The following is a 27938-nucleotide window of genomic DNA, read 5'->3' as shown; positions in this document are numbered from 1 at the left end:
TTGCAATACTAAAATCCAGGATGAAGAGGATTTTGTTATAAGTCCAGTTTTTATACCTTTCAACAATGAGTAAAGCATAGTGATAGAATCCCTTTTAAGTAACCTTTTAAAATGAGAGTTCATTTTAAAAATACTCAATTTCCTTCAACTACTTTATTTAGAAAAAGAAAAAACAAGGCTCTGCTGAAATGCTGTAATACTCTATTCATAAAAATCAGAGAGTAGCCTAGTGGGTTTAGGGTTTTATTTTCCAAAGGTTAAAGGTTTTAGAAGCCACAGCTCGTTTTTCAGTATGGCTGGGATTCCATGCTGGTTTTTTTGGTCTTAAAAATGCATGCATTTAAGTTAGAGCATTATTTAAGACAAAATTTTAAACAATTTAAGTGAGAAAATAGGAAAGGCAATTTTAATGAACAGTGTTGTGCACGCATCACCTTAGTTCACATCTTTCAGGTTTTTATTATAAATTGCTGGTATCTGAGAGAGCTTTGGAACTGTGAAAAATTAGCACACTTAATGTCTTGTGTTTTAGTGGCTGTTTTGTAACAGTGAACCTTTTGCTTTTGCTCTGATCTTTTGGTCCACAGTGTTACATGTGTGATTTTTCCCCTCCTGCCCCGTCACTCCCTGATTTCAGCATTGATATCTCCAGTGCCACTCTTTGTGTTTGTGTTTGCACTTAATGGGGTCTCAGTCTTGTTTGCAGTTGTAGCACAGAAAATGCACTTTGAATAGTTAGTAGAATTTAATTTTCAGTCCCACACATTCTGTCCTGTCTTCAAACTAACAGCTGTAGTGTTGCAATTAGTGTTTTATGCACTTTCACTGTACTTAAAGACTATTTTTTGGCACAAAACACGATCAAGTACTGACTTTCACATAGTAGATATACAATAATAAATAATAGAAGTAGTAAATAACGGATTTTTTGTGGGGTTTGGGGTTTAAAAGCAAGCAACTTGGGATTTAGCTCTTTTGTTTGTGTTCCCAGTTTCCTAGAAAAATTCAATGTGTAAGGTGCTTTGAACTCAAATGACCTTAATCTAGGGTCTTGTTTCTTCTGATTTCCTCCCCACGTATTTCCTTACCATGCAGGAAGCCCCTTCTCACCATTTGCTTGGAAGGTCTCTAAAGTGCAGGTTGTTGGAAGCTGGAGAAACATCCCAAGGAAACGCTGCTGCGTGCTTGCCAAAGGCGTGTCCTAAGAACAGGATGTTTGCTTCTGGCTACAGGAATCGTAGTTTATAAGGACTTTACTCTCATTTCAACAGCTGCAGTTAAGCTTCACTGACAGGGCTTTCAGCGCTGCTCTTTCATGTGTGATGTATTACATGAGGTCTGCACGAGTCCAGCTTCCTGCATTCATAGAGGTGGCCAGCTGCCAACTTCACATAGGAGGAAAGAAATTGGAATATAGGTCTTTAGAGATACTGGGATACAAGGTGTTTAGGACAGCCTTGGCCTTGGACAGCCATTTTGAGGCTGTTCAGACACTGTCTGCTCTTAACCAGCCAGGCACTGCTGGTGAAGTAGTGCCAGAGGCTGTTGAGCTGCTTCCATCTTCTCAGGAGGAGGAATGTCTGGTGACTTCATTTGTTGCCCTAATGGATGTTCTGTGGTTGCTCTGGTTCTCCTCAGCTGGAGCTGCTCAAAGCAGTTGCTCTGAGCTGGATTTTGCAGGAAGGCATTGGTAGCCACTGATTCCTGCTGAGTTCTTCTGCATCCTCCTTTGTAGGAAGAGAATGGATGGAACAGGCTTGACTGAGTGGACCTGGACCTTACTTCTGAGCTTACCTTTGCATTGACTGCATTGTCATTAGGGAGTAAATCCTCATCTTGAAGGACTGTCCTTTTGAGTAGATCATCCTGGGCAGAATCTCACTCAAGGATATGGAGCAGGGTTCTGAGAGGGGCCCTGGGTCTGTATATTAGCCTTGCTATATTGGTGGAGATCAGCGTGTGCTGTCATTGTGAACAGACAACTTTGTATTAATTTTCGAAGCTATACCAAACTTCAGTCCCCAAATTAAAAGCAGGATTTACCAAAAAAAAATCAGTATTTTGTGATACAGTTGCTTCAAGTTAAATAGCCTGCAGAATGTAAAGTTGTGTGTTAAAAATAATGAACACAGTGTTGTGGTGAGAACACCTGTTTTTCTAAAGCTCATGCTGTCCCTGCCCTTGCCACACACAGTGGCTGCTGAGGATTAAAACCTGCAGAAATTCTGAATTTTCCCCATCAGATTGAGGTGAGATCTCAAAAGACAACAGGATTATCTACTCAAGTTCCTTCAAGTTTCAGTGCTTAACAGCATTGTGAGTGCCAGTGAGCAGCATGCTTCAGTGGCTGCTAGATGAGTGCACATTCAAAATCATCAGCACTGCTATAAATGCCACGAAATAAGCAATAAATGTTGCTGCAGGCAAAAAGACATCTCCAGCTGGCCAGAGGGAGTAATGAAATGAAGATCTGCCAATATATGGCCTTTGTCTTCACTTTCAAAGGAAGCCATATTTTTTAGTATAGTGACAGAGGTTCGTTGGGGCTTTTATCCTTCCAGTCTTGAATGTGAGCCGTAAAGGGAGGGAGGGAAATCTGATCATAAAGTTTTTTCTATTGAACTGGAGTGACTTGTTTTATCCTGGTTATCCATCTAATAGTATAGTAGATGTTGTGTTCAGCAAAGAATGTAGTTTTATAAAGAGTAGTGATCCCTCACTGTGGAAAAGCAATCATTTCTACTTTCCTTTGGGCAGCATCTATACCAGGAATTTAATTTGAAAATTTGAATATTAATCCTCAAAGCTCTCTTTTCATTAGCTCAACTCACCGGCCCTGCATGCCACTTACCTTCTAGGTGTCATGCCCTGTATCCCTCAGATGTCAAGAGTCCCAGGCAGACAGATCATGAGCTTCTATTTGAGTTGTATAGGCATACAAAAGAAGTATTTGTGTGCCTCTCTTACCTGCATTCTTGGCTTTTCAGGCGTCTCCTAGAGCACCTTTACAAGGTTTCCACCATTCACCCACTCCCTTTTGTAATACTGTGGCCTCCTTTTGCTAAAGCAGCCTCTTGGATTGTGTGGGATGTAAAAAGTCTTCATGAAAATTTAGACTGATGTCCAGTCTTTTGTGAGGACTTGAATTGCCTCCCTTACTTCCCAGGGTAATATCATAGCCATTAGTCTGTAGGGCACATTTTGTCCATCTGAACAATACAGTCAGTGCAGGAGATGTATCTAGGTCTTTTATTTTGCAGGTAGGGTACTTTAACTCTGCATCTTAAGTAAAAACAAGGACTTTTACTCCACCACCATTTTCCTGATTCATTGTATGGAAAAGTATTGATTTTGATTTTTTCATGGAACTGTGAATCCTGAGTGGGGGGATTTGAGAGGAAAACACATTTCCCGTTAAGGTGAACTTGGGAAGCCCAGAACCTGTGACTAGGTGCCATTGATTCTTCATTATTTTCTGCTGTTTGCTTCAACTGGCTCATCAGAGTCCTGGATACCTAAAGCCCTTATGTTGCCAGTGTATCCCAGCAGCTAGTAAGTGGTAGATCCCCTAACTCTTAGGAGTAGAACAGCCATTACAGTTTGTATGTTCTTCCCAGGAGCTGTCTTAGAGTAGTTTTCAGAACGTTCTTTTCAACTTTGTTAATGCCTTTCAAACTTCTGAAACCATGAGCAATATCCAACTCCCCATTTCTTGCATAAAACATATTTCAGAATGTTCATATGTATTCCACGAATCTGTGCTTAAATTTTAATTTGTTTTAATAAGGGTTTTTATTTGCATTAAGCAGAAATATATGGTTTCTTTTTGTATTACATTGTCATTAAGATGCTGTGATGTTTTGAAATTCAGAATTTCATGTCACTTTCTGTAGAGGTTAGTATTTGTATTATCCTAGAAAAATATTTGGCTTTAGTTATCCTAAAGACATTAAATGTTTTAGTTTTCTGCCTTTCCTATTGCTTACACTAAGTGTATATTTGTATTTTAGAAACCATTTTGTCAAAGTACAGCTACGGCCTCTGTCTTCAGGGGAGATTGAAACTATCCGTCAAAAAAAATTTGTTCCTATGGCATCAAAGCTCCGGTTTATTCCAAAACCAAATGGGTTGAGACCCATAGTAAAAGTGAGCGATGTTGTCGAACCACGAGCGCTCAGCAAGGAAAGCAGAGAAAAGAAGGTTTTTATTTACTTCATTGTTTTATATGCATTTGATGTAGGTAACTGATAAATGGAGTAAGGATTTTTGTTACATAAAACTAGTTTTAACATGGTGGACTGTAGCATTCTGATCAAAATGGCTGAATGGTCTGTTGCAGCCTAGCTTCTCCCTTTCCAGTGCTTAATTACCACAAGCCTCCGGTTCCAGGATCACAAACTTCTGTTTCCAAACCTGCCTTAAGCAAATGAGCCCAATAGAATAACATGGCTTGTAAAGTAATCCTGGTTTTTTTTGATATGGGTGAGTCTGGCCTGTTAGGATTTGCCTTTATACTGATGGTGCATGTTGATTTGTGAAGTTGCCTGTAGTGCCAGTGAACAGTGGTGAGCTGGGTGCATTACAGAAGAGGGTTTAAAGAAGGGCAAGGAAGCTGGAACAAGCACAGTAGAGAGCTGGGAAGGAAGCTGAGAGTAATTGCAGTGTGGGAACAGACAGAACACTCAGTGCACAGAATAATCTATTTGATAGGGTAGTTAGCCAGAAGGAATAGTGACAGCCGAGTTTCACTATCTTGCCCAGCTGAATTAATTGCTTTTCCTTAAGGCTGAGTCTCATTCCCAAGATTGAATATTCCCCAAATGGGTAAGGTGTCAACAGCTTCTTAGCACTAACTGTTCAGACCATGTGATCCCATACCAGGTGAAAAGAGCATCAACTAAAAGCTGTTCTGAGCTGTGGAGTGTTATTTCACATAATATTGCACATTATGGTGTTTACAGAGCTAATCAAACTGCATGACTTCAGTGCTGCTCTGATGTACTTGACTATCCCCACAGCTGAGTTAAGTCTTTGCTCAATTACTTGAATAAAGTACCTCGAGAGGCCCAGCTGATGGTGCAGCTGGAGTTAGCATAAAATCTCAGAGCACACCTTCTGTTTGCTGTTCCTGTTGCTGTTATTATCTCCAGCAGAGAGAATGAATGATATTTAAGAAGTTATTTTCAGATCACTAGTGGATTTATTTGCTGGCATTAATCTGTTTATCACTGTAACTATTACACCTTGATTTCCAAGAGTCAAGTATAGGAGCAAAAGCATTTTCCATAGGATTTAACTGTACCAAAAGAAAAATCTCTGAAACTGTTTTGTCACTTTGAAGTAGTTACTGCAGTGATAGTCAGGCTTTCTGAAAGCTTCAGTTGAACAAAATAATATAGTAAGTCCATCAATTTAATCTCAAACTTTATTTACATTTGTAATCTTTGTATTGCAAAGAATTTAGTGTATTTCAGCATAATTTAAGGTGATTCTCTTTGGTCTCTTTAGGTGAATCATTACAACACTCAACTAAAAAATCTGTTTAGTGTGTTAAATTATGAACGGACTATAAACGCCAGTTTTATAGGTTCTTCAGTGTTTGGGAAAGATGATATCTACAGGATATGGAAGCAGTTTGTTACAAAGATTCTTGAATCTGGTGGTGAAATTCCTCATTTCTACTGTGTAAAGGTATGTATTTTTAGTTACATATTCAAACTAGCTTTTCAAAACCAGCTTGTGCAGATACTTTTATAGCTGTATTAGCTGTAATCTGACTGCATGTTTTTTTTTTTTTCTAAATAAAATTTTGTGCATACTTTCCAGACTTGGCTAGTTTTTTGGTGGGGGTGGTTGATTGTTTTTGTGGATGGGTGACCGTGCCGTAGAGCTTCCTTTGCTTGGGTGTTTTTCTGTCCATTGTTCTGTCATGCAGGAGCTCCTGCTTCTATGCATGCACTGAACTTTTTGCAGTTACATTTAGCTGGGTATAAAAGTGGGAGAAAGATAGAAGCTTAGATAGCCTTTTGAGCCATATGAAAACCAGAAAAAAATGTTCTATGTGCCTTTGAATAAATTCAGTGTCTCTTAAAAAATTTGTTTCTTCTATCTCACTATCATTAGTTTCTGTTGAAAATGAACACATGACTTCTGGTTGATGTCTTTCCAAGAAGTTTCTTCTCCCACTTTGAAAAAAATCAGTGCTTGTGGTAGCCCATTATTTAAAAGAGTTTATTCTTCATCTTCACACTTCTGTCAGTTCTGTCTAGCAGGCAACATTTTGTGTTTGATTTCAATTCATAGCTTTGAACTGGGGCAATGTATACACAAATATGTAAATTACACAGGTTTGTATGTGTTGGGGAGCTGTGTTCTCATCTCTCATATGTCGTTTGTCATCCTGCCCTGAAATAATTTAAATAATTTTGTCTTGTTACCTTTCTAGCCAAAGGGTTGAGTCATTGACATAACTTGTTTTATAATAATCCTAAGATTTTTGCTTCTACAGAAAGTTTTCTCAGTTTACTCCTGAAACTTCTACAGAAATTTTCACCTAGTTTACTAGGACAAGTAAAAGGAGGTAGATTTCCAGTATGAAAAGGAAAGGTAGGGAAAGGTAAAATACATGGATTTGCAGCTTTCCAGAAGTCTAAGATGTCATCTCCATGGCCATATGGTGAGGCATGTTTCTTAAAATATTTAAACATAAAAATACTGGTTATTAACTTAATGATTGGAGGTTTGATGTTAGACTTAAGGTTGCATGTGGCATACTCTTCTGTTAATAAGAATTGTGTCAAAACTGATGATTGGGATATTCTTTTCTAAGTGCTCAATGAGTGGGGAAAGGTCTTTCAGATAAGCATTGAGTTTTTGTTTTGTCAGGAATTTGGCCTGAATGGTGCACTAATTTTACTCCCATGTGATCTATCCTTCAGCCTTTCTTACATACTACAGCAATACTTCCTCTATACTACCAGAATGTTTACAGCAATATTGCTGAATATGTAGTGGAAGATATTTCTTCTGTTCCAGGCTGATGTGTCCAGGGCTTATGATAGCATTCCTCACAACAAACTGGTGGAAGTGATCTCGCGGGTCCTGAAGCCTGAGAAGAGAACCGTGTACTGCATACGGCGCTACGCTGTGATTATGATCACCCCAAGTGGAAGAGCCAAGAGGCTCTATAAGAGACATGTATGACTTCCTGATTTCTTCTCTTTGCTGTTATAAGAATATTTTGGTCCAAGGAAAGTTTTGCCCTCATAGCTTTCTTTATCCACCCTTTGAAGTGGTTAAGTACTTAATAAGCATTTCTTAATGCTGTTAGATATTTTCCAGGGGTAGAAAAGCTTGTTTTATTCCATACCTTTTAAAGTTTTTACGCACTCTTAGTAAAAATAAAGATAAGTGTGTTGTGGAAATAGAGATTTGTGGGTGAGACATTTCATTTTAATGGTAGAAGAATTGTTGGATTAAAATAATGCAATAAGGCTCGTTCTTTGACCTCCAATGAACAGAAAAGTCAGTTACTGAATTTTTTATTGCTTTTATCATTTGTTTCTTTACAATTTAAACAATTACACAGGTTTCTACTTTCAAGGACTTTATGCCAGACATGAAGCAGTTTGTGTCCCAGCTTCAGGAGAATGCCTCATTGCAAAATGCAATAGTAGTTGAACAGGTAAGTATTGTGAGGCCTCTTTTCAACTGAAAAAGAAAGCTACAGAAGAATTAAAGGAAGATTGGGATTTTTACTTGCATGTACGTATTATGTGGTGCCATTACTTCTCATCTAGTTAACCAGCACGTTCTGTCTTCTATAGCAAGACTTTTGTCATCTCTTCTTTGATGTTTGTAACAGTCTCTGAGTGTTCAGCAGGAGGAGTGCACCAGGAAAGAAATCTGACTAAAAGTCCTTCTTGACTTCTCCCAGACTTTATCATTATTTTAGCAAACTTTTATTTTAACCAGTGTTTTCTTTATTCTTTCATAATTTCATTGTTTCTTGCAACAGTCCTCAAGTGAGAAATTAACTATCTATAAAAATGGATGTCAACACTTCCTATCTCCAAAACAAAAGGAAGTAAGAACGAGCAAAATGTATTACAAGCCAGGTAGCTAAGGATGTGACATCTTGACTTGCAAACTGCACAGCTTTCTGTTTGTTGTTTGTTTTAAGATCTTATTTTGTGCCTAATTAAAAATTTAAAAAGCTGATTTTAAGGATTACCTGTAAAGGTGGATGAAAATGAACTCTTCTTTAGGGGGAGTTAAGTACAAAGCAAACAAGATCAACTCTTCTAGTTTTTGTTTAAAGAGATTTCTTGCTTTTGGTGAATTAACATATGGTTAAAAATTACATGTATTTTAACTTTACTCCCACTGATGCTTTGTTGCAAGAATCAAGCATCCTTCTGTTTTTCATTCTTGGGATAGAAGTGTTTGTTCTCAAGACTTCCTTTTAGGCAAGGAGCATAACAAAGGCATAGAAGTAGGTGATAGGCTCAGACTGTTTCATCATGCATTTCCTTGCTTGGAATTACGGTGTTCCATAATAACAACCTACCAGATTTCCAGAGCATCCAGTGAGCAAACAGCTATGTTCTTTCAGGCTAGTAATTCCTCTTCAAATTTTTCTTCTCTAAACCTGGCAGTGGAAAATGACGAGATTGGCAAAAGGTGATTTCTAACATACAAGTAAAATGATCTTGTGTATCTGTAGACATAGGAGTATATATATGGTGTGACTGGTGTACAGTTCCAGGATCCTACAAAAATAAGAAAGTCTAATGAGTACCTAGATGAAAATGGAAACTAGCTGGATCGCTGATGTATTTTATCTTTTTCAAACTGATTCAGAGAACTATACTAGATATTGCATGAGCAGCAGTGTTCTATTTAAAAGTATTTTCTGTTTGAAAACAATTTGTGTGTCATTATCTTAAAAGAACAAAGTATTTTGAGAAGTTTTCTCAAAAAAAAAGTTTTCATGTCAGGCTGGGTGTCTGTACTATTGGTACATCACCTTATCTTTTCAATGCAAGTAATCATGATCTTACATGGCTCTATCAAAGGCTGGGTGCCTTTGTCTGCTGCTAATCTATGCAAGTAGTAAGTACTTTTATTTTAATTTGAATTGAGTCATTGTTAAGGGTATTTAAATTGTTGTAAATGAATTTTTTTATCTTCTAATTATTAACAAAATGTTCCATAAATATTGGGTGGACAGCAATGCATGGAAGTGTTTGTAATACCTGAAAAAGTGTGTGTTTTGCAGCAGAATGGGCAAGTGAGTGTGTCAAGACTTTGGGAATCATAAAGATCCTGACATACAGAAATTGTCGTACAGGATAGAAAGTGGCCAAAAGAGCAGGGTCTTATACCTTCTAATAATCCAATATATTATGTCAGCACTTTAAAAAGTGGGTTTAGATGTTTTATTTGATTTCTCCTAATACAAAACAAACAACCAAAAAAAAATCAACATCCAACAAAAGTTGAATTGTTGGATGTGAGCAGCTTTTTAGTATGTATATTCAGAACTTGGGTTCGGGGTTTGTCTTTCCACTTACATAGGGGTTTGAGCTGCTACAGTCTACTTTTTTAAAGCTTTCGATGTATCTTCAAAGTTACAGTGGATTTTTCATTTCAAATCTTGTTTTGTTTTGTCATTTTTCTAGAGCTTAACTTTCTATGAGACAAGTTCCAGCCTGTTTAATTTTTTCCTTCAAATGATACATAACAGCATTCTGGAGATTAGGAACAGGTAAAAAGAAATTAGTTATTCTTTTATAGTATGCTTTGTTTGTTTGTTTCTTGTTAAGAGGATATGTTTAATTGACTTTGGGGACTTTTGAATAGCTGTCTTTTAAAGATTTTTAATTTTATGTTAGTGAGAAATTTGTGTATCAGTTTATGCTCCAAAAAAGCATGAAGAGTTTGGAGTCAGCTTTATATTTAGTAAAATTTCTCTTCCCTACCTGGGTGATGTTAATTATTTACAATGCATTATTCCATAGAATGGGGAATAACCTTCATAACTTATATTATTCAATAGCATCTGCAATAACCTTCATTTAAAACTGCAAGTGTAATTCAAAAGGAATATACTTTAAAGTAGTGGGATCCATAGTGGTGAGCAAAAGCAAGAGTAACATCCAAGCAATCAAGCAAAAGCCTTGTTAGTCATTTCCCTGAAGTGCAATGGTTTTGCTCTTTGACAAGTTGCAATAAAAATAAAAGGCAGTAGCAATAGGAATTTAAATTATTAGCAACTCCAAAATTAACAATCAGATGTTTCAGAAAGTAGTAATGCAGATTTCTTCTTGTGTTGGTAGAGATACTGACTTGGTACTTGTATTTTGCCTCTAGGTGGCAAATGGGTACCATGTCTATAAAAGGAAGTACTTACATGATCATTATTTGTAAATTCAGGGCGATTTATGTTAGAGTGAATAGCTTCTAACTCTGGAAGAAATACCTTTGTTTTAGCACACTAATTTTGGAATCTCACAGGATTGAGGGAGAGTGAGAAATGCTCTCAAAGAGTCACGTAGAAGCATGTTTATATTTTTTCTAGCATTGATGCTTACACTCCCTTTGGCAGGATCATAAGAATGCTCTTGTGGCGTACTTTATTAATGACTAACCAACGTGAGTATGCTTCATGGAATTTTAATGGTTTCAGAGAAAGCACACCCTGAAAAAACCATCTTCACACTTTCAAAGTCACAACTTGACTGAAAAAATATTGTTCATCCTGAAATGAACTTAGTTCTTTTAAGTAGCTTGTTCTTGTTTGTCAAAAAAACCCCCCTATATGCTCAGTAAATAGATAGAAATGTCTTTTTCTCATGAAAAAAATCACAATTAGTCAATATTAACTTGATGTTTGGAGAAAAATGCTGATTATTGAGCTGGGGACCTCTAAGCAATCTTTTAATACCATTTGATACATTTAACAAAAGTCAGTAAGAAAATAAACTTACTGCCAGGAGTGTTTTCAGATGACTGAAAATACGGGTAGGGTAAGTGTTCAAAAGTAGTATGTGGTCTGAATTTATTCTCTTCAGCTTCACCAAGTCATTCATGTAATAGTGGGGAAATGGACATTATAGTATCTCACTGCTTCAGAGAAGTGTTGTGAAAATAATTCCCTTGGGTTTCATGAGCCATACCCACTTGGTTGATGCCAGCATAGAAAATTCTTCCAGTGCACTTTGTTTTGGATATAAGAGCACTTCTCTTGAAATTGTCACAGTAAGATGTAACATAAAGAATTACTTCAATGAAGGATGTGTCTGCAGCAGAAGGAGGTGTTGTGGTTTGAGATCAGTTATACAATTTCTTTATTTAATGACAGTTGTCTTCTGGAGTTTGTTAATACAAAAGAAATGCGTGAATTAGTGGGGTTTTTTCACTGTTAAAATTTCTGGATCTCTATGTAGATTCTTAGGACAAAAAAAAATTAAGGCTAACTGGCAAATATAGCATATTTATTATGTTATACTTGGAAAAAATATTTAACAGCTATTGTGATCTTGTTACATGATTTGATTTTTTTTGTTTTCTTTTATTCTTTGGTAGGTACTACTTACAGTGCTGTGGAATTCCACAGGGCTCCATTTTGTCAACCTTACTTTGCAGCTTATTCTATGGAGATATGGAAAACAAATGGCTCTCTGGAATAAAACAGGATGGGTAGGGATGCTTTGTTCTGTGCTCTTTTACAGTAATTCATAATATGTAGTACATATTGTTGGAAATTTTCTCTGACATTTAGTTTTGAATTTTAAGGATTTCCAACTTCATTAGGAGTATGCTGCATATCTCTACAGTTTCAGTGAAACTGTGGTTGTTTTTTGGGGAGAATTTCCCCATTGCAATACTGAGAAGAAAATGCAGAGAAGCTTTTTTGTGTCTTTGGTAGGAGATTTATTCTTAGAAAGGGCACTGTAAGGAGTCTTACAAGCTGCCTTGTACTTCTGAGAAGTTTATGTCTCATTCCTTCCCACATCATCTGTGGTCTTTCTACCTCAGATGATATGTTTGTTACATACTTTGTGATACTGATACTCCAGGCTTCTGCCTGAGGGCTTTCCAATCCACTGTCGGTAAATCTTAACATTTTATCAAGGTCAGAGCTTTATAGTAGATTTTTATGGGGTGTGTTGGTTCTTGTTTGAAGCCCTGTGTGATTTTTGGTAAATCTTCTCAGTCTTTGTGCCCTGCTTGCTCCTTAGGAGCTTGACAGAAAGCTAGCCTGATAAAAACTTTACCTCTTTTTTAGCTGTAAAAATTTTGAAGTTCCTTTTACTTTGTATGAACAGATCCCAAACTGAATCCTGGATTAGGGCATTTAGTCATAAGCTGGACCCTGAAACTTGTGTTCAGACATCTCCCTTCATTGTGGTGAATTCTTCCCCCCCCTCCAAAAAAAAAAAGAACTGTGGGAATACCCCAAATTAATACATCTGTCTGGTGTCTCTTCTTGGGAGGCTTGCTGGGTGTCAGAATTTTAAACATTTCCCTACAAAAGTAGTACTTCTTACAGGCTTGAGGATTCTCTGATGTGAGTGTGAAAAAATGTCTGTTGATTTCAAAGGGTGTTTTAGAAAGAAGAAATTATGAAACTGATTCATAAGAATGCACTCTTCAATGTAGCGGCTGTCATTATGTAGAGCAGATTTTAGAATGTTGTTTAAGTGTCTATTGAATGATCTTGATAATTTAATTTGTCCTTTAAGTCACAAGAATAAGGTGGTTATTGACTTGGCTGGGCCAAGGTGCAGCTGATCTATCTGCTCATAGTGATGGCAGCACTCTTGCTTTGAAGATGGGACTGTACATCATCATCTCCAGATCTACTTCTCTATGATCTGATAGGCAGGCTTTACCAGAAAAATATGGGCATGCTTGGGGTCTGAATTCTGTTGGAAAATTTCAGCCTTTGCAGTGGTAGATGGTATTCAAGCTATAGCTTCATAAACAAGTTATTACCTGGTAAATGAAGAAAGTTGGAGCCCACCAAGAATCTACTTGTGTTTGGCACCTCTTTCCCTTGTCTTGTCAAGAAAAATACTGCAAATTCTCCCTTAGAAAAGTGTAAAGCCCAGTATCCAGGGAAGCCATTGTGAAATAGTTTCTATGTTGTAAATTCCTTCATGTTTCATCTAGCCAGTCTCATTGCTTTTTTATTTTGTTTTTTTTTCATTTATGTTTAGGAAAGAAGCAAAACCGAGAATTTCTTGATGACTCTCAATTTGGAGTTCATATTGGTCTCTACCATCTTGTGAATTAAAATAAGCAGGCACATTGTTGCTCTGAAGTGTATGAAAAAACTTTGAAAAGATTGCATATTAAAAAATCTAAGATTGGTTTCTTCTTGATTACAGAGTCCTAATACGTCTCATTGATGATTTTTTGCTGCTTACACCACATTTAATGAAGGCAAGAACTTTTCTAAGGTATGCTGTTAGAGACATAGTCTGCAAATTAGGAAGCATTGTCTTTTATGTAATTATTTTTCATCTTTATGCACATAGGTGTATTTGTTTTATGAGTTAACAGTCAAGGGCTATTTTGGAGTCCTTTGTAGTAGCCTGTGCTTGGGAAAAATCCTAAAACTGCATCCTTGATAGGCAGTTAACAATCTGTTGCAGTTCACATGGTGGGCAATTTGTGCTAAAGTTTGAATTAGGGACCTACCTACTAACCTTGGTGGAGCTTCAAGGAAAAATTAGTATTGCAGCCTAACCAAAGCAGCTGACAGTTGTCTTTCAAAACCATTTTCCCTCAAATTTTTTAAGATGTCTTATTTACATTCTCAAAATGTTTTTATTGGGAACTCATGCTGCTGTTTTCTGTATCCCAGGAAAGAATGCAGCTCTGGTCCAATGCAATATTGCTAAGAATTTTCTAGTCATTAACATTCCATGATGAGTATCTGAAGACACCAATAGCATGGTAGTATGCAGTTCACACTGAAGTTTTAAAACAGTAATTCTTTTCAGAATTCTTTTCAAAATTCTTTTCAGTAATTCTTTTCAGAAATACCTTTTCTTTAAAAATTGAATCCCAGAAGCTCCTGGTTATTGCAGATAGGAGTGTACAGTCAGTCCTAGGGGAGTTCTGCTGATCAATTTAAAGGATCCAAAGGATAGGTCTTGAAGAAAAGCTTAGCATCTGCAGTGTTGTCAGTTGCATCATGCTTTTCAGTAGTCACAAAGATGCAGCTCTGTTGTGAGCTTGAAAGGTGATGGAGCAATCAGTTAAGTACAGTTTGAAGTATAAATTGTATGAAATAGTGGTAATGTGTTTTGAAGACTTCATTTATCCTCATTTCCTTATCAGAACAGAAAGCAATTTCTAGGGATCTGTGGGTTTACAGATAAATCAAACTAACAGTGAGGGCTTCAAGCTATTAATCTCTTGTAACATCTTTTCGGCACTGAGTAGCAGTGCAGATACTGTCCTTCTTGCTGTTTGAAGTTGTCTGCATCTTTGTTCTAGATCAACTTCTGTACCAGCTGTGTTGATTTTCTGTAGAGAAGTAGCCTTTTCTTTGAGAGATTTCCACAACTGTTTAGAGATCAGATCCTATGAGCTCTCTGCCGCAAATGGAGTAGAACCAGGTTTTCCTAATGTAGTAATAGAACTGGGGGACTCAGTAAATTAGTTTTGAGGAGACAGCATTAAGACTATGACTCCCCAAGAAAAAGAGCCTAGGTCTTCCTTTCTTTAAAGCCTGCACGTAAGTACATTGCCAAGTAAGATGAACTGCTTCTTGTCCATGACACTGCTGATCCGGTATGTAGCAGGTAATCAGCAGGCATTCTGGCAGTGAAAACATTCTTAGGGAAAATGTTCCCCTTCAAGACTTTTCATCAGATAAGTGAGGTTCCTGTTACATGGATTCTCCTTGGTTTTGTTAACTTCCAAAACCAGGAACTTGTCATCTTTTACCAGTGATTTTTGTTTTAGAGGTTTCTGTGAGTGTGGTTCATACAGCTTGTCTCAAGCATTGCATGGCTGATGTGCTTAATTTGCATTAATCTGTAAAATTTTTTCTCCATTATACTCAAGTTTGTTTATTTTATATATTTATTTGCCTCTAATGTCTTCTCTTTCTTTATTTCTAGCTGTGTTCCTTAACCTGAAAAGTTGGCTGTGGTTCCCTTCATTCTTTGATTTCTGCCCTTTTGTTCAAGATTTTCTGTCTTGCAGCATGGTGCCAATTTTTGTCTGCTTTGCTGGGGGGGCTTAGCCTAACTGTTGATATCTGTTTTAGGACTCTAGCCACAGGTATTCCCGAGTACGGCCTTTTAATAAACCCAAATAAGACAGTGGTGAATTTTCCTGTTGATGATATCCCAGGATGTTCCAAATTTAAACAGCTGCCAGATTGTCGTTTGATCCCATGGTGTGGTTTGTTATTAGATATAAAAACACTTGAGGTTTACTGCGATTACTCCAGGTAAATAGAGTTGTGCACTCCAGTGTCAGCTTTACAATATCTCATCCATAGGGGGAGAAGCACAAGGGTGTGTTGGGAATGGTGTAGTTGAATTAATTGCAAAACAGATTGGGATTAATTTGGTATAGACTACAGGGACTGGCAATCCTTTCAACATCAGAAATGTTCCCTCTGGTACACTTCAGATGGGAAAGAATATGTGGGGAAGGGAACTTCTCTTTAAACTAGCAACCTTGACAATTTAGACAAAACAATCTGAAGTGGCATAGAACTCCAGACAGGATAATAATGTATCCTGCTGGAAAGTTCTGTAGACCTGAGCTATGAGATATTTTCTAAAGATCAAAAAGAACGAACAGTTTAAACTCAAGGATAATATTTCTTCATTAGCTTCATTATAGACCATTTTTAGTATAAACATCCCTTAAGCATTTAAGTGGAAAACTAGGGGATTTTCTACCAATAGGGTGGTAAAGTTCCTTAGTAGTCTTCCTAAACAGAAAAGCTTGGTCACCTAAGGAAAGGAATTTACATGACATGGTTTCCCATATCAAAGGACCAAACTCAACAGCCAAAGAGATTTATTCACTAGTTGAGTTCTTGAAAGAAAAAATTTATGTTGAAAAGGATATTGATTCTACTGGTCTGGGAGGAACTAATCAGAATCATAAAATCATAGAATTGTTTATGTTGGAAAAAAATCTTTAAGTTTGAGTCTAACTATTAATCCAGCACTGCCAAGCCCACAGTGTTTGTTTCAAGGCTTTGCTTTTGATAAGTTTGACTTAAGTAGCTGGAACATCAGGGTTTTTCCAGTAACTAAGGTGGCTTCAAGCCTAAGCTCCTACATTGCATGGATCATAGATATAGATAAGATGATTGTCACTGGAGTAATTAATAATGTTCTGGCTAGGCAATGTGTTTAAGAAATACATTTAGTTTGTTTTTAAGGTTATCAATTTAGCTTTTTTTAGCAGGCTGAATTTTTCAGCCCTGAGATATTGAAGTCAACCCTTAGCTAAATACCCTTAATGCCACAGGGCCTAGTCTCTTTCAACATTTAATTTAATTGTGGTCATCTTTTAGCTACTGGTTCATTGATTAGCAAGAAATCTCTGTAACATGGGAAGTTAAATGAGGCTTACTTTACAGAATTTAATTTAGTCTGTTAGCCCATAAGAGTTTAACTACTTTTTTTACTTTTTTTTTCTAGTTACACCTGTACTTCTATCAGATCAAGTCTTTCCTTCAATTCAAGTATAACAGCTGGGAAAAACATGAAATACAAATTGAGTGCAGTCCTCAAACTGAAATGTCATAGTTTATTTCTTGATTTACAGGTGGGAATATGAAAATGGATGTTTGACAATATAGTGATTAGTGATGAAGAGCATTAAAACTGCTTTGAGTTCTAACATAAAAGTTTATTTTGAGAGGAAATCCACATAATCTGGGAATGTTGTCATCAGATAAAGTGTAGGGTTTCAGAACTAATCCTTCACAACATTGTTAACTTAGTTTCATAAAAAAAATCTTTTAAGTTTAACATAAAAAGTTTTTTGTCTAGATCTTCAACAAATTCTATTATGCCACTGAAATATTCTTATAGCTCTGTTTCTGTTCTGTTCTAGATCAACAGCCTTAGAACAGTTCTCATTAACATCTACAAGATATTTTTACTCCAGGCTTACAGGTGGGTCACTGTCTTCTGAAGTAAGTGTCAGTATTTCATTACTCTTTCTTGCCGCATGGAGGAGCTATGAATCAGAAAACAAGTGTGCCATGTAGGTGTGCAGTGTGTGTGTGTGTATGTATATATATACATATATATATATAATATATATACATATATATATGTATGTATAATGTATGCAGTAGTAAATGTCAGTAGTAGGTCAAGTTATTCTTGTTTCAACACTGTTCTTAAGTAATACTGTTAGATTTAGGATACAGGAATATATTTGATGTTTTTAAGTGATACTTCGCCAAATGGATTTTCAGTGTCTTGGTTTTGACAGCTGACCTCAAGATAACTGGTCTGTTTTGATTCAGGAGTGTGATAAGAAGCCTTATTAACCATTTTATATTTAGATTACTTAAATATTAGGCAGTTTATATTTAGAACTTTATATCTGTTAAAGTCATACAGAACTTTGACCAGTATTACTCCAGGTAAAGAGAGGTTTCATTCTACAAAGTTAATTATAGTTTCTTATTGCTGATAACATTTTAGTTGCTCCTTAGCTGGTAATATCTTGGCATTTGTGACCTTGCCTTGATCAGTAGAGGAAGTGAATGTTTTAAACAATGATAAGGGAAAGAAATCAAAACTGATAAGCAAGTTGGAAGAAAATGCTGAATTATGTAAATTGAAAACTTGGAATGATTGGCAGCAGCAAGTAATTGGGTTTTTATTTTTTTAATACAAAAATGTTCAAGAAATGCTTCACTGTTCACAGAAATCAGATGTTATTCTTTTGCTATGCTCATGCTTGTTATGAAGGGACATTTTGGTTTTGTTCTTAAATTCATCTTGGTCCACATTCAAGCTGTATTCCTTGTCCAAGAAGTGTAATTGGGTTTGTCTAGTACAGCACTGATGTGTCCAGCTCTTAAACTTTTGGCTTGTGGGTGATTTAAGATTTTTCTCTGATAGATATGATCACTTAGCATGTTACCATAAAATCAAACAGAAGTAACTAACAATGGCCTTTATATGTTATGTAAAAGACTGTCCACCATGATAACTGTATGTCAGGTTAATTCAGCCAAAGACCTGTAATGCAGCATGGTTCTTAGGTCTATCCTTTATATATATGAAAATGTCACTGTTTTTTAAGTGATTGCTGGGTTAATTTAATGAACAAGTTTATACATTCTTGATGAATTAAAAATCAACATTGTAATTGGCTATATTCAGCATAAGCAGGATTATAATGCCAGAGTCTGAAGGTAAAAAAAAGTCAGCAGTTTCAAAATATTTTCAAACAGGTGTATGGAAGCATACGATACAAATAACATCTAAAGAGTTGGCTTCCAGATAGGCAAAGGAGTGAGTGTCCTGGGCTGTGAAATGATTTGGAAGTCTATTTTCTTGCATACCTGAACAGAATTTATTGTGGGGTTTTGCTTTGCTTTTTCTTCCTCTCACTCTGTCTCATGTGAGTGTTCTCTGGTGGCATAGTCTGTGATATGGAATTGGTGATGATGGGTAGTTTAGTGTTCCCTGCACATAACACAGTTATGCTGTCCTCACAGGAGAAGTCTGTTACCAAGTCACATGGCTTCAAGATCTTCTTTCAGCATAAAATTTAGAAACAAGCATCATTTACATCTGACATTCCAGGAATGTGTGTATATGGGAGAGGTGTCATGCAGTAACAGTGTTGATACAGCTAAAGACTGTTGTGTGCATTTACATTTTGTACAGTGCCTAAGCTATGTAGTCATAGTTTCACTTGAAATTGCAAATGACTTTTTATTAAAGAGGCTGTTTTTGTGAACAGGTTCCATGCCTGTGTTCTCCAGTTTCCATTCAGCCAGCAAGTTAGAAAAAATCCTGATTTCTTCCTAAGGATTATCTCTCAGACTGCATCATGCTGCTATGCTATCCTGAAAACAATAAATGCAGGTATAGGATGTTAATGGCAATGAAGTAGTGGGTTTGGATTTGTTTGGGGTTTTTTAAACAAATAGAACATCTTGAATGTGCAGTCCAGTGGTGTAATTTTGGGATAAAAATAATGAATTAATATTGAGAAATGTATAATAAGAATCACAGTGCATTTTTCTTCTAAAACTCAGTTTCTGAAGATTGTGTTTCAAGCACTAATTTCTTAGTTTTCTGCTGATGCACAAGACTTCACTGACTGCACAGGTTTCTAGTAAAATGTCCTGGGGTGCTTTTATAGAAGGAGCAGACCAGATACACTTCTTAATGCTCATAATTTTCAGTTACATTATTTTCCTTTTCTATCTCTAGGGATTGCTAAAGATAACAAAGGTGTATCTGGCATATTCCCTATTCAGGTGGCAGAATGGCTCTGCTACCATGCCTTCACTGTGAAATTGTTAAATCACAAAGCTGTTTACAAATGTCTGCTTACATCCTTAAAAGTCTGTAAGTATTCAGCTATTTTTACAGTTTTGTCTATGGTTCATTGTAATTAAACTTAGAAACTAATGAATTTTTAAAGTTTTCTAATCCTAAAATGTTGTTCTCAGATGTACATTAACGATCTTCTTGATTTTGTTCAAATTTACCAAAAATTTAAAATGTTTTCCAGCACTGCATTTTCTAGAGCCTTATTCTCACAGGACAGTTGATGCTTGGCACTCAGTAAGGTTGTACATTTCAGAAAGCTTAATAAGACTGTGTTAATCATGTATGTATTGTCAGCAGGTTTAACTAAATGAAATACAAACGCTCAAGCTTCTATTTTAAAAAATGTAGATTAACTGGCAACTAAAGCTCCTCCCACAATTTAAACTTTTTCCAAAAAAGTGCCACCAGAGTCACTTGGAAACAGAAGCACTGCCTTCACTGCATGTGTATTCTTGCAGAGTTGTGATGTTGGTGTTTCTCTGACACGTCCATTTGGTGAAAGAAGCTGTCTGTGTCCCTGGCCCCTGAGGAGCTCTTTCCTTTAACAGTTGTGCAGTCTGCCTGTAGGCCAGCTCCAGAAATAATAGAATTTTCAGTTTTAAGATACTAAAAGTGGACAGCAAGAGGTTTTCCTGAAGCAGCCAGTGCTGGTGATGAATTCATCTGAGGTGATCGCCAGACTCTCGATGCTGACTCTGTAATTTGCACTCTGAATGAGTCATTGCTTGGGCAGTTTTGTTATACAAGAGCAAGAAATTCCTGGGTCTTGTTCCAGAGTAACACCTATTTGATTTGAAAGATATCATAAGCTTCCTTTGATAGCTGCACTGAGGTCCAGTGCCCCAAAAAGAAAGCAGTTTTTTTTTAAGGAAGCATTTCCTTCCCATATCAAAGGCTTGCAGCAACTCTGCCTCAGTGCAGAGTCTGAGTTTTGGTGGTGCAGTGTGAGTGTATCAAGACAACACTTTCACAGGAAACAAATCAAATGGTTGGGATCTTGATAGCCACATTCTTGAGAGCTATGGACTTTCTGAATGGAGCAGAATTCCAACAGCCTTTCCCAGAGGAACTCCTTCTCTGAGTTACACACTGACACCAAAACCAGAGGCCCCGAGTCCACTGAGGAGCGAGGGCAGGGCTGCTTGCTTCACTTGGAGGGGACAGGGACTGGAGAACTAAGCAGAGAATGCAGTAGATACAACCAGTAGGACAGTGGCTTCTCTGGGAGCTTCTCTAAGATCTATATAGGGCACATTTGAATTTTCATCTCTAATGCTGAAGGTTTTGCTTTTGGGATCTTGGACTTGGCAGACCACAATCTAAGCCAAAGCTCCTCCATCCTTCTCTGTGGTTGCTTTGCTGTTTAATCTGACAGTACCTCCAGGGTGGAGGCACAGCCCCAGGCAGCTTTACTGCTCAGCAGAATTTCATTTTCCTTGGCTGCGTGCATCAGTAAGAGCGGTCTCTGCTGTCCACAAAGTCACACCACCACAGATGCCAGGGAAAATGGGCTGGGAAGTAGAGGTGAAGTTTTCCTAGTTTGAATAGCAATTGTCACTAGGTTCCTTCTGCTGCACCCATAGAACTGCCTAACTTGCCTAACTGCAATACTGACCTGAAACTTGCTTGTGGTCCAGGCCTAGCTCTGTGCACAGTTTCTTCCCCAGGAAGACAAAGCTGACCACCTGTCAGTTGGCTTCTCTGGCAGTGAGAATTGCCCTTTAGAAAGGTTATTCCCTTTCTTCCTAAATTCCTGGGGAAGCCTATTAACGTTGTACTTCCTGAGTATTGTGGAGGTGGAGCAGGAAAAGTCCAAAGGTCTGTGGAAAGTCAGTGGTCTCTTGAAAAGAGTAATTTTCAGCTATTCTTTCATAAATCTTACCTTCTCTGAGGCAGAATCTGTTCTTCACATCCATAGTACTCTACTGAGAGATCAAGGCTTCAGAAGTCTTTGCTTAACAGCTGCCTGAACAATTAGCAGGCTCTGACTTGTGACTTTAGTATGAAACTTTTAAGATGGAAACTCACTGTGATTGGTTGACAGATCGCTGGGGTCCAAGTAATTCAAATTCTATATCTCCATTGGCTTATAGCCAGCTTAAAATCTTACCTGTACTTGCACTAGCCCTGTTCCACTGGTGCAGCAAGGGTTGATGCAATAATTGGTGGTGCTGTACAAAGACATCTTGTGGTGACAAGTCACATGCATACCCTTGGTGTGAATGGGCATCATTATCTCTGTATCCCCAAGGTCTCTGGTCATAGGTGAAGGCTGTTTTTCAGTCCCTGTTTGTACATAGTGTTTATATTTGTGTTTTCTTTTGAATTTGGTTCTATACTAAGTGTCCCGATTCTTTGGGCATGCACTGAAATCCATTTACAGAGATATTGATAGTTTTCTATGCAGTTACAAGTTAGTTTTGTTTGCCCACACCAGACCTAGTCCTGGGCAATGTTATTGTAATCAGAACATCATCTTGTAGAAAAGATTACTAAAGAGCTAAGCATTATGTAGAGATGTCAGAGCTAATTCTAAACATGGTATTTTAAGTTTTGTCTTCTGGAAATCAGGTGTAGTGTGTGTGGATGTCAGTAGCCATGACAGGGATGGGATCCTGGAAGTTTGCTCAGTATCTCTACATGCTGCAGTAATCTGTAGCACAGAGATAAACAAGGCTGGTAAAAGCCTCTATGTCAACTTAAAGGCTGCAATTCCTGTTGTCATTTTGGAGTTTGTATTGGCTGTATAAAACCTATTACCTCTGTAAGATTATGTTGTCGACAGGACTTGATATAAATGTGGTTTTCTCTTGTGTCCCTGCACGTGCCTTTCCATTACTCTCCATGGGAATCTCAATCAAGCTCATAGGTTTTGGGGAGGAGGTTCTCCCCACTATTTCTAAACCTATTAAATGTCAACATCAGGGGCTTGTCATGAGTTGTCATCATTCTTCAGAGTTAAGTATTTAAAACAGAGTTGTTGTTTAACATCCCTTCTGTTATTACCAGTGGGGAAAGGAGCAAGAGTCTTTCCTTATCATGATAAGATATAAATACATCATCTGTCTCCTTTTCAGATACAGAGCAAATGTTTATTGAGTACTTCTGGCTTTCTGCATCATTGACAATTTTGCTGACTCTGTTTAGTGACAGACTTAAACTGTTGCTAGGATTTTACATGTTCTTCCTAATCTGTAAAAAGTCCTTTTTGCTGTCTGTATTTCTATTGATGGGACATTCAGTCTTTCAAAGCAATTGTGGTTTAACAGAAAGCCTTATTTGATGGGTAAAGTTGTTGCACAAATGGGTTTATACTTTTCAAAATGTAATGAAATTCTCAAATCTGAAAAAAGTCACAAAAACAGAAAGTAGGAGGAATTTGCTCCTTGATTTTCTTTGTTAGTATTTTCACATACAGTTTTGAACCTTTTTATTTGTTAGCCTGATTTAAGTGTGAAAGAGCAGTAGCATATTTTATTATAGCTTTTCTTCTCCCCATAATTCAGGTGTTGCAGCTTTTTAGGTGGTTTTAGCTAGTATTGATTTCATTGCTTCATTAGCATTTTCCCTAAACCAGAATGATTAGTTATTTGCAGTTGTAATTAATGGTTTCTGATATTTTGGTAGGTAAGAGGAAGCTAATCAGGAGGATCCCAGAGGATACTGTGGCACTACTGCAGGCAGTGACAGAACCATCTCTTTGTCAAGATTTCAAAGCTATCCTGGACTAACTGACTGTGATTTATTTCATAATTTTCTCAGGTTTGAAAATGAATGTCATGTCTTTAGGTGACTTCTCTGTAGTTTATTTTGGTAGGGTGGGCCAAAAGCAAGTTCACCCAGAAGTTTTATGTGTCTGTTTCTTAGGTACCTTACAAGGGCACAAAGAGAGCAGACAGTTTTGTTAATACCTTCCTATTTGGTTTTTTTGTTTGTTTGTTTGTTTGTTTGTGGTTTTTTTTTTTGTAAATTCACAGGCTGTTTGAAGTAATTTATGTTCCATGGTTCTTATCTTCTTGATGAAGGAATCATTAAACTATGTTTTGTACAAAATTATTAACTTTCTTGTTTCAATGAGTTGTCTTGAAGGGCTGTTTTTTACTTCTCTGTGTTCCAGCCAATTTTGTAATAAATTGGCTGGTTAATTGCAATAACACATATTTGTTTCCAGGGCCTTTATTTTATAGCAGTCTTTAATATGCTGGTTTGTGTCACAAAAGGCAGTTACTTGCACAGGGCAAATGCATTTCATGGCAAGATGTAGAGGCTAGAAATTTTATGCTTTGCAGGTCACAAATAATGTATGTCAAAATTTCACTGTCCATGTTTGGTGTATGTTTTATTTATTTTGAATACTTGGTGATATTTTAAATACAGTGTTGTACAGAATGATGCTGGTGCATTTATACCTACAAAACAAAAGTTCTTGATTAGATAATACATCAAGTATATTGCTTTTCTATTTGCATATCTTCGGCTCTCCAAAACCAATTTTTTTACAAGGATATATAGTGGTAGAAAAAGGGAGAGTGGCTTTAAACTGGGAGTTGGTTTATGTTCAATATAAGGAAGAAATTCTTTCCTGTGATGGTGTTGAGGTTGCCCAGAGAAGTAATGGTTGCTTAATCCCTGGCAAATCCCCACTGCACAGGGACTAGTGGTTGAATTGCAATATTGCAGTCTGTCCTTTAACATCATAACTCAGTTCAAAATGTACAGTCAGTCATACAGGTTTGGGTTTTTTCTGTCTGTGAAGTGGCACTCTTAAAATACAAATTTAAAAATTCACAGAGCAATTGTTCCTACTAGAGATGAAGAACAACACTCTTGCTCTCCAGCCAGCAGCTCAAACATTTAAACACCCCCATGCCCCTCTGTGGTCTGAGTGATACTGGATGAAGGAGCACTATCAGGAACAACATTGCATAAGAGAGGCCTGGCAGTGCAGAAAGTTTTATTTTATGGGATTGTGTGGCAGGAAGAGACAGCAAGATGCTCCAACATGAAGAAAGGAGGGAATGTAAACTTCACCAATGGCTTGGATTAGCCCATCTTTCTCTGTGAGAATATAAACTTATGATGTGGTCTCAGCTGAAGGTGTTAGTTTGTAAAAATGAAAGCAGGGTAATGCTTGCAATTCTCTGAGCTGATGTTTGAGCCTTTCCCAACAATTACTGGCTGAGTCATCAGTTTTAAAGAGTAGCTTTTTGTAAACAGATAAAAATACAGTGTAGAAATCACAAGAGAAGACTATTTCATTAAAAATATCCTTCCCCCAAAAAGGCAAGGGAAAGTAAAGTGAAACTGGTACGTGTTTTCATAAGTGGAAAATTTTGAGATTTGAAGAAGAGCTGGCAGTCTGTACTGGAATCTTGAAGTTGCTGCTGTGGCTTATGAGAATTGGAAAGAAAATACTATGAGTATATGTGTAAGGAATAGATTAACCATGGCAGGGGGCATACAGTTTTTTGCTCTAAAAATAGATGTTTATAATGTTGGGAAGGTAGAAATGTTCCATAAAGCTATTCTGGCACAGAACTGTTCTAGAAGAAATAGTGTGATCCGTTGTGGTGGTAAAATATATTCTACTTAATTGGTAGCAAGGCAGTGCGTTAAACAGCAACTGCTGACAGGAAATGTTTGGGTAGAGTGAATAACTTGAATCTAGAAATATTAAATGAATTACCTTAGGAGCATTCTGAATCTGTAATGTAGATTTTCAGCAATCATTGTACAGCTGGGAAAATTTCAAGATCTTTGAGAGTTACGGTGAGGGTTAAGGTCTCAGTATTTAAGAGAAGGTAAGTAGAGCGGTTGAGAGCTAAACCACTGAAGGTAACTCCCTGCTCTGCAACTGTTGCAAACTACTCAGGAAGTTGAGCTTGCTGGAGGGTTTAAATGGGGAGGGGGAGAAATAGGGCTGAACATTGTTTTTAGTGTGTTTACAGAGCTGTAAGAAAGGAATTTGATAGAAGCCCCTCTAGGGGAGATCACAGTATCTTGGATGCTTCCATCAAACAAGTCCTTCTCTCCACTGTTTCCTTTTGGGAAGGAGATATGGACTGGGAGTCTCAGGTTGAGGTAGGTGTCAAATTTCACAATGTAGGAAACTCCTCTGTGTTCCAGAAGGATTGTGCTTTTCTTTCTGCATCTGTTTTCTGTTTATTGTATTATGATAATATAGATGTGTCCTTATTTATAGTGCTGTTCTGATGCTCCTTCTGAGGCTCTTTCCTTTAATAGGCAATTGATCTCTTTGTTTTAGGGCTGTGGATTCTGGCTAAGGCTGAACATCACCATAGCTGTGTTTGTGTCTTTCACTGATTTAACCCTGAAGAACCCAGGTGGTTCTTGCAGCCTAGATCAGTCTAGAAAAGTCTTGTCTGTCAGAACATTGAGTTTGCAGCAAGGTATTAGAGCAAAGAAGATGTGATGGAATATGGAGATAAAAGATTGGGAAAAGAGTGAGTGGAAGGTGTTTGCATACACATGCTAAGTAACACAGTCAAGCTATTCAGGACCAAAATGTACCTATAGGATATCATTCTTCATGAATAAGAAGGGGAACCTGTAGCACTAACTTTTTTGGAATAGGGCTACAGTTTTGGAATTTTGGTAGAGGTAACATCCGAACTGCACTGACAACAGAAAAGCTGTATTCATGCAAGAATTGCTCAACACATTTTTCTACATGCCTACTTGGGCTAAACAGTAACTTCAGCTTGTTTCCCAGCCATCATTTGTAGTTAGTGGAGCTGAAAATTGTCCTCCCCCAGAGTCCTGTCCTGGGTTGAACTGCATGTCTGGTGATCCATAAAGCCTTCCTTCTGCTGAATGGAAGGGACAGCTCAAAAGTCAAGTCTGGATACCGTGACAGTGACTCAAGATGGATTTATAGATTTTAAAGTCTTTTAGATCTAGTTTAATTATTTTCTCAGCTTCTCCCTATATTAGTTGGATGTGTTTTTGTTTAAGAACAGAACTCTGACTATTTAAACTTGCTGCATATAGTTGCCTATAAGATTTTAATGAACATTTAGCTTTCTGTAGTCAGAAACATGAATATAAAATGTATGCTTTAGTTAGTTAAAAATTCTTATTTATGTATTTACAGCTTTATAACCTTAATCCTTTCTCTTCCTTGACTCTGTTCCTCAGCCTGAAGGCATTGTCATACTTTATCCTCACATACTTTCTCCATATTTTATCAGAGGCTGCTGATTCCTTAAGTATTGTGACAAGAGGAATCCTCATCTCCCAGCACTAGAGAGTGGCCAGGATCTGCATCCAAGTACAGGAAATCCTGTTGTTCAGTAAACATTAATTTTGTTGCCATGTCCTGTAAGGTTGCAGCTCACTGCAAGGCTGCTATACATCTGCATTTTTGTTATGCTATTCAGCCATTGTGTTTAGTATGAGAAATAAAGGGGGGGAAATGGGGATTTTTTTTTTACAGTAAATTTTTTTTACAATAAATTCTGGAATCTGCTAAGATATTTGTACAGAATTAATTGCTCAAATTTACTTAACATTCTTTTTATCTGCTGATGCTTTATCTTTGTTCCTTGCAATGCTTGAGAATATGAAATAATCACAAAATGACTGCTGTTTAAGTGTGTATAGGGATTTACAAAAATTAGAGTGTAAAGAGCAGTCCTTGTTCTTGGAGGGCTCCCATTCTGCATCTCTTGGAGCAGAGGGGCAGGGCAGTGAATGAAACTGTACATGCTTGTGTTCCAATTTTTGTTGCTGATCCTTGGGAGCAGACCAGTGTTTTAAACGTGAAGAAAGAAGCCAGCAACAATACTTAACAGGCTTTCCAAGTGCAAATTCTGGCTGGAGAGATACATGAAACTGAAAAATTGGTTGAAATTGAAGGAAACACAACAGCATTGTTTACAGAGTGTAGTGATTGCTGTAAGCATATGAACTGTGTATCCCAGGTTGGTTGGATGATACTAATGACAGCTAATAATGTGTAACAAAGGCTGTCTTATTTTTGCTTACAGACAGGGACAATGGATGTTTATTCTTTTGGATGAGCAAAGTTGCTGTTAGCCCCCTGACAGGAGGAGACTTCTGGTGGTACAAGGCTTGGCTCCTTGCTCCTGTGCTTTTGTTTGACCAGGTGGAAGAGCGCTACCAGAGGTACACACACGCAAGGAAGGGCAGCCAACAGCACACAAATGGCCTGTACCCAAGGTGGATAAACTTTCTCCTCTTTCATGGGGAAGCCTTCCTGTGGAGATAAAAAAGCAAGCAAAATAAATAATTTGTAGGTACACTTAGATTTTGCTATGATTTCTATTTTTATTTTCTTATGCTGTTTCAGTAAGGATAGCAAGTTTTACTCTG

The 27938-nt window shown here is 37.3% G+C and overlaps 2 protein-coding genes across 2 annotated transcripts in view; one reads left to right on the top strand and one right to left on the bottom strand.

The window, feature by feature from the left end:
* Positions 1 to 27938, top strand: part of TERT (telomerase reverse transcriptase) — a 49508-nt gene that overhangs the window by 5487 nt on the left and 16083 nt on the right. Inside the window, exons 4-15 of the mRNA XM_071455450.1 lie at positions 4011 to 4200; positions 5509 to 5691; positions 7036 to 7197; positions 7589 to 7684; positions 9684 to 9769; positions 11590 to 11703; positions 13398 to 13469; positions 16692 to 16818; positions 17110 to 17171; positions 18985 to 19109; positions 19461 to 19598; positions 23211 to 27862. Coding sequence (XP_071311551.1) covers positions 4011 to 4200; positions 5509 to 5691; positions 7036 to 7197; positions 7589 to 7684; positions 9684 to 9769; positions 11590 to 11703; positions 13398 to 13469; positions 16692 to 16818; positions 17110 to 17171; positions 18985 to 19109; positions 19461 to 19598; positions 23211 to 23314 — 1459 coding nt within the window. The 3' untranslated portion in view covers positions 23315 to 27862. The remainder of the gene's footprint in view (positions 1 to 4010; positions 4201 to 5508; positions 5692 to 7035; positions 7198 to 7588; positions 7685 to 9683; positions 9770 to 11589; positions 11704 to 13397; positions 13470 to 16691; positions 16819 to 17109; positions 17172 to 18984; positions 19110 to 19460; positions 19599 to 23210; positions 27863 to 27938) is intronic.
* The window catches only part of LOC139604323 (sodium-dependent neutral amino acid transporter B(0)AT3-like), a 23952-nt gene continuing 23620 nt past the window's right edge, over positions 27607 to 27938 (bottom strand). Inside the window, exon 12 of the mRNA XM_071455466.1 lies at positions 27607 to 27822. Within this exon, the coding sequence (XP_071311567.1) occupies positions 27610 to 27822 (213 nt within the window). The 3' untranslated portion in view covers positions 27607 to 27609. The remainder of the gene's footprint in view (positions 27823 to 27938) is intronic.

The sequence above is a fragment of the Agelaius tricolor genome, unplaced genomic scaffold (genome assembly GCF_023055355.1).
Source record: "Agelaius tricolor isolate 1412-34295 unplaced genomic scaffold, bAgeTri1.0.p SCAF_2, whole genome shotgun sequence".
Lineage (NCBI taxonomy): Eukaryota > Metazoa > Chordata > Aves > Passeriformes > Icteridae > Agelaius > Agelaius tricolor.
The sequence above is the reverse complement of the archived record's forward strand: the minus strand, read 5'-3'. Positions and strand labels throughout refer to the sequence as shown.